A 6,000-nucleotide genomic window follows, 5' to 3' on the forward strand; every position below is an offset into this window, starting at 1 on the left:
TGTCTGGCATTACAGCCTTATCTACACTTGGACAAGTGATTCCACTGGCTAATCTAACTCCAGCTATCAGCAGAACCGTAGGGATTGCCAAGGCTGAACTAAGTGTGGTTTCCATGAGAATCCAGGCAGAAGTAGAGCAAAAATTGCAGCTCCTTGGTCTGTCTCTGGCTTTTGTGAGTGCTGCTACATAACTACATTACTGTTGGCCTTCAAGCTGGGCTTTCCACTTAAGCTTGACCAAGCTTATAGCAAATTCCTGCTGCATCATAAGCAAGCTCCTTTTAAGTTCATTGTCAAGATGTGCCACTTCTACAGTGTGTGCTGCTTCTCCCCCTCCTCTTCTTAAGCTGAGCAGGTAAAGGAGAATTTGCTGCTTCCAAATACCCCCCTCCTCACCTTCTAGCAGGCCCAGTGTGGGTCTTGGATGACATTAACACCACTGGGTCAGAAATGGAGACTTTGAGCAAACCCAGGCAGCTGCTTCCCAGCGCTGAGTGACCTTGGTCTGCTTTAAGAAGGCATGGGTGGCAGTGTCAGGCTGGCAGAGCAGGCTGTGCCCTCTGATCCCTCCCTCATGCTGGCCTTCCCCAGCTGCCTAAGCCCTGGGAGGGGGTGTTTGGCTGCACCCCCTGTGCAGCCATATCTCTACTCTCTGCATGAGGCACGAGTAAAGGGGTGCTTTGGTACCCAGTGTGCATTAACTAAATATTTTTCTGATTTAGCCTGTGAAAGCTACAGATGGACGAAGAAAATCCTAAATAAAATTTCAGTGCAAAGTTTGAAGTAAAGGTGATGTACGTCACTTAATAGATATATTTATGCAATTGTTTAGGTCTTAGGAGATTATTTTTCCCCCACAGAAAATATTAATTATAAATCACCTTTTGTTCTCATTTAACTTTTCTTAGTGCAACTACAGTTAAAAGAAGCAAAAATAGACTTGCCTCAGAGTGCTGAAATCTGAAAACTGTATCAATTTTTGAATTTTCAATAAAACAAAACCTTTTTAAAAAACATCAGTTATTTAGACAAAACAATTTTCACTGCAAGTGGAAACATTTTCTACCATTTGTTCATACATATTAAAAATGTGTTTAGAAAAAATCACGCCCCTTAGTTTTTCAATGTACAGCTTGCTTTTATCAAGGCTGATAGTCTAATTTCTAGTAATTTTTTCTTCTCATAAGCATTTATAGAATTGTTAAGAAGCCTCCCACCATGAATTTATTTCTGACCCCAAAGGTCTGTGCTCTGAAGCTGTGAATAGATTGGCAGACAAAAAAAGAGGGAGCTAGAATTCATGTTTTAAATTGCAGCTACAATTCAAACATGTCACTTTAAATTGAGGCCAATTAAAAGCTTGAGAGAAAAACATGTAAGATCACAGCAAATAACAAAAATCTACAAGAAAATATATATGTTAATCATAAGAGCAAGCAATTTCAGTTTCACAGTTTAAACAGACAAATTTTAATACTGACCAACAGGCGTGTCCTCCGAAAGGCTGAGAAGTGCCATGTTCCCATTTGTGCTTCTGGCTCCATTATCAAAGAAATAGGGGGCATAATTTGCTTGAACTGCAATTAAAACAAAACAGAAGCCAAACAAAAGCATTTTGTAGGTGACAGTTATTTGGCTGTCTCAGTTACCTGACTCTCAGTAAACAGGAGCTGTTTAGGGAATACTAGGAGTGCATAACACACCCAGTTGCTGCAATGGACTTTCAGAACTGTATCTGTATAGATATTTTTAATAAAATTACTTCTATATGCCACTGTGCCAGTATTTACACAGCAGGAGATAGAGAGAGTATATAAAAAACCTCCCAGCCAACAGAAACAAAAGAAATAGCAGGATCTCCCTTAAAAAAACTCAACCAGTTTCAGACAGCTTCAATGAAAAATGAACTTTTCCAGCTTGTAATGATGGAACACCTCTCCTCTACTCTACATACAAGCCTGAAACTTTCCCAGTGCCTCGGTACCTTACCCAGTATTCTTACCCAGTATTCTAAGCAAATCCTGCCTTAAAATTATGCCTACTACATGAGCAATTAGCCATAATTAAATACTTACTTGCTGCCAGACAACAGCAAAGTTTAAAAAAAAACAAAACAAAAAACAACAAATTAGTTGTCATTCTACTGACTGACTGTTAAGAGATTCAAAACAGCCCATTTGAAACAAAACTGCAAGTATATAAACACAGAGGGTAACATTTGCACAAGGACCAGTTGCCATGGAAAATATTTCAGAACAACATCACCACATCAGTAAGGATAACTACAGGATTTAAGGTTATGCTTGTATTCTCCTATACTTTTACTTAACAAAGTGATTATTGTACTCACCCAGGCAAACATGCACCAAACTGAGAAATAAGGAGGGGGTGAAATGCCTTACATGCTTCATCCCACTGAAGAAAGAGCCAACTTCTTCTGTGTTATAAGGACTTGGGTTTTGTTGGTTTTATTTATTTTTATTTTTTTTATCTCTGAAACATCCAGGAAAGTGCCCTTCAGACTGATGGAGCAGAGAAATGTGGAAGAGGCAGTAACAGATGCTAAGATGTTAAGCGGATGACACGTCTTAATTTCTGAGGAATTTAAAGAAGCTCCTTCCTACCACCTAATTAGACCAATTACTTTGCAGGGAGCTGTGGGACTCATCTCTGAGAGAAGATTTGGAGGAATCAGTGTAACTCTCATGTTTTGCTTTCGGCACTGTATTTGTGCTGCACAAACACACAAGTCAGGGAGAAGGTAAAGTAGAAATTTGTTTTCTTTCTGAACTCTATCTTTAATACTCTAAGGCATTATCTGTTTTTAAGAGCCAAAAGAAGTTTATTTTCATTTTAGCTCTGGTAATCTTGAGAAACTACGAAAGAAGAAAATCTAATGTTAGCAAAAATAATAGAAATGATTGTTACAATTTAAAAGAAAGCACTTATGATAGCAAAAAAATACAAAACATTGCATATTAAAAATGCAGAATGTTCTTTTTATGAGTCGGCCTGATCATTTAATTCTTAAACAGCATGAATTGCTGAAAGCATCTTTTACTTTCATCAGGAAATTTTCAGCATCTTAAAAAGTGTGTTTAACCATCAACACATTGAAAAAGTTAACAGAATAGCTTTTTTAAATTGCTTGGTTTGACATATAGAAGGTGTTTTCGCTAACTGAAAGTATATACATTCCAATACACTATATGGTTAAAAATCAGCCACACTGAGGATGCTCACAGATAAACCTGCTTGAAAGGAGCTCCATCAGTGTCAGTATGTGACTCGATGACCCTTGTGGTCCCTTCCAGCTCAGATGATTCTGAGACTGTGATCCTGCAGCACCTGGCTGCCAAGCACTGAGATGTTTACATTGGAGCTGAGCTGTTTAAACCTGACCTGCGGCAAAGCACTTGCTCTTTAAGGATGTGTTAATGGAGTTTTCCGGGTTAATTAAGAGTCAGAGTGAAAGACACGTCCGAGGAATTGATCTGTCAAAGAGTTCCCCATCAGAGTGCTTTTAAAAATGGCAGAAGCTGCACATGCTGGGTGCCTGTAGTGGCACAGGTGAGGTGGGCACATGCAGTGCAAACACTGAAAGCAGGCACAGAGTCAGGAAGCAGCTTCACACAGGGCAGCAGTGGAAGCTTTGGCTCCCTCAGTCACCCACATGTTTTATCACTGTTTGCTAAGCTGCAGAAGGGAGCAGGTGATTGTTCCCCAGGCACGACCCCACAGACAGAGTCTCCCCTCCCAGGCCCGGCCTGTGGGGTGCAGAGCTGAAGATGGGCAGGGCTCCAGAGACAGCGTTCATCACTCAGCGAGGGGAGGCACAAGCTGGGCAGCTCCAGTATATTTTTCCTACAGAAGGAGCTGACAGTTGGATCCTGTCACACATTTATGGTGTACCTTACCCTGACAAATGCTGGAAGGGGCCATAGGAGAGGCCTTTGCTGCAGACACAGTGCTGTGCTGCTCCCATGCTGTGGACAGGGCTTGTGAGTATCTGCAGATCCCCTGGGATCCACAGTGCTGCTGGCAGGACACCTCTGCCTGCAGAACAGGTCAGCTGTAAGGCTCTCCAAAGGAGAAAAGCAAAACTCTTGGGCCAATATTAACAAAACTCATCACTCATAACGGAATTTACCAGAAAATGGTACAGAGAGCAAAAGAAAGCTGCAAATGGATGAAACAAATTAATGAAGACTGCATTCACTGATGACTAACAAATGTGATGACACAGATGCAAACCTTGGCTCAGCACAGGACTACATTATCACCTGCCAGAAGCTTGGAAGTTAAACCAGGGGAAGGCTCTTTGACATCTTGATCTCTTTCTGACCATCTCCTATGGGATCAGACCTTTGTTCTGGCTTTGTATGATTATATTTGTAGAGCACTATTTACAAAAGCTCCATGTTGAACCAATTTGTGACTGCAGCAGTGGCCTGTAAAGCCCAGGAGAACCTGCAGCAGGCAACTATGCAAAACAAATGTATTTTTGGTCCATTTAAATTCAGGATATGGTGATCCAAAGCAGAAAACTGTGTGGGAGCAGATACACATATAGAAGATGGATATAAATTTAGTACCTGTTGTAAATTTAATCATCCCACCTCTGTCAAAAATAGTATTAAACCACTGACAAAATCACAGAAATAGATCTGCATGGTGCCCAAAAAAAAATATAAATAGCACCTAAATGTCTTCTCATCTGCCTCCTCAACCCAGAACTAACAACATGCTTTTTTTTCTACAGAGAATTTTCCTAGAACAAGTGATGGAGAGCTCTTGTCAAAGTTAATAGCTATCTGTTCCCCTGGTTTCATCCCCTGGGGATCTGAATCTCTAGGGCCTGCATCTCCAAGGAAGCAAAATGCCTCCCTCCTGAATTTCAATGAGTTTGAGCTCTTAATCCCCTTACAGTTTGAAAACCTAGCTAATGTTTGTCTATGCACAGTCAGAGCCATACCTAACACAGCAACATTTGACAGAGTTGTTTTTCTGTCAGAAAATACACTTTGATCAAAACCAACACAGCTCATGGATCCAGGCTTATTTTGATGAATTTTCTCCTTTGGAAGAAAAGGGGCAGGAGGGGGTTTCAGAAAGCAGTACCTTCTGTCCCTACATTTTTGGGAATGGTATGATCCCTCTCTCTATGTAGAAGAAGCCTACTATTCTGTGCATCTTTAGCATATCAAGTAACAAGAAACATGAAAGAAAAATGAAATTTGCCCATCTGATCTCAAATATACCCACCAGATCTGGACCAAGTGGTTTCCCAGGGTTCCAGGGTTTTGTTTACTATTCAGTATAAAAAAACATCCAGAAAATATTCCAATATCTTCAGAACAGAAGTTTGGGTCACTGATTAGCAATATCTACAGAAGCTTGTTAGACAACCTGAATTTTTATACAATTTAAGTTTAAATGTTGAAGGATGCTACAATAATGCAGTGAATATCTTTCAGACTTCCTCACCTCTGAGCACTGCTGGGGTGTATGGGGGTGTACAACTGCATGGTTGTAGAACTGCTGGATTGTGCACTGAGAAGCCCCTGGGATGCCCTGAGCCATGGATGCTTTTCTTCCCCTGAGACAAAGCTACTTCCCAACATGAAACCAGAGCATTGCTAGGCACAGGGGCCAGACACAAAACCAGCCAGTTACAAGGCCAGCTCCTACTCTGTTAACTCTCATCTCTTTGAGCCTTTGAGAATCTTGGCAAATCCTGGGCCCCACCATGTTCACTTTTTTTAGCCCTAAAACTTAAGCCTAAAACTAGTAATCCTCCTTAATCAAGTATGGCTGACAAGAAAGGGACTTTTCACCACTGTTAAGAGCTGCACTTTTTCTGTTTACACAACCCTGAATGGGGGAATTGTGGGTCCCACAAAGACAGCTGCTCTTGAGCCCCGGCCAGACTAGAACTGGCAGCAGATGCCAACATAAAATGGCACCTAAACTTCCCCAAGAGCACAGCCCCTCTCACTG

General features: G+C 41.2%; 1 protein-coding gene across 1 annotated transcript in view; it reads right to left on the bottom strand.

Annotated features, from left to right (window-relative positions):
• Positions 1 to 2,664, bottom strand: part of CDHR1 (cadherin related family member 1) — a gene marked incomplete at its 3' end in the record, with an annotated part of 43,739 nt that extends 41,075 nt beyond the window's left edge. Inside the window, exons 1-2 of the mRNA XM_084210258.1 lie at positions 2,351 to 2,664; positions 1,478 to 1,577 (exon numbers count right to left, since the gene is read on the bottom strand). Coding sequence (XP_084066384.1) covers positions 1,478 to 1,577; positions 2,351 to 2,411 — 161 coding nt within the window. The 5' untranslated portion in view covers positions 2,412 to 2,664. The remainder of the gene's footprint in view (positions 1 to 1,477; positions 1,578 to 2,350) is intronic.
• Positions 2,665 to 6,000: the final 3,336 nt, after the last annotated feature.

Source organism: Fringilla coelebs, assembly GCF_963513975.1.
Source record: "Fringilla coelebs genome assembly, chromosome: 8".
In the NCBI taxonomy this organism is placed as follows: Eukaryota; Metazoa; Chordata; class Aves; order Passeriformes; family Fringillidae; genus Fringilla; species Fringilla coelebs.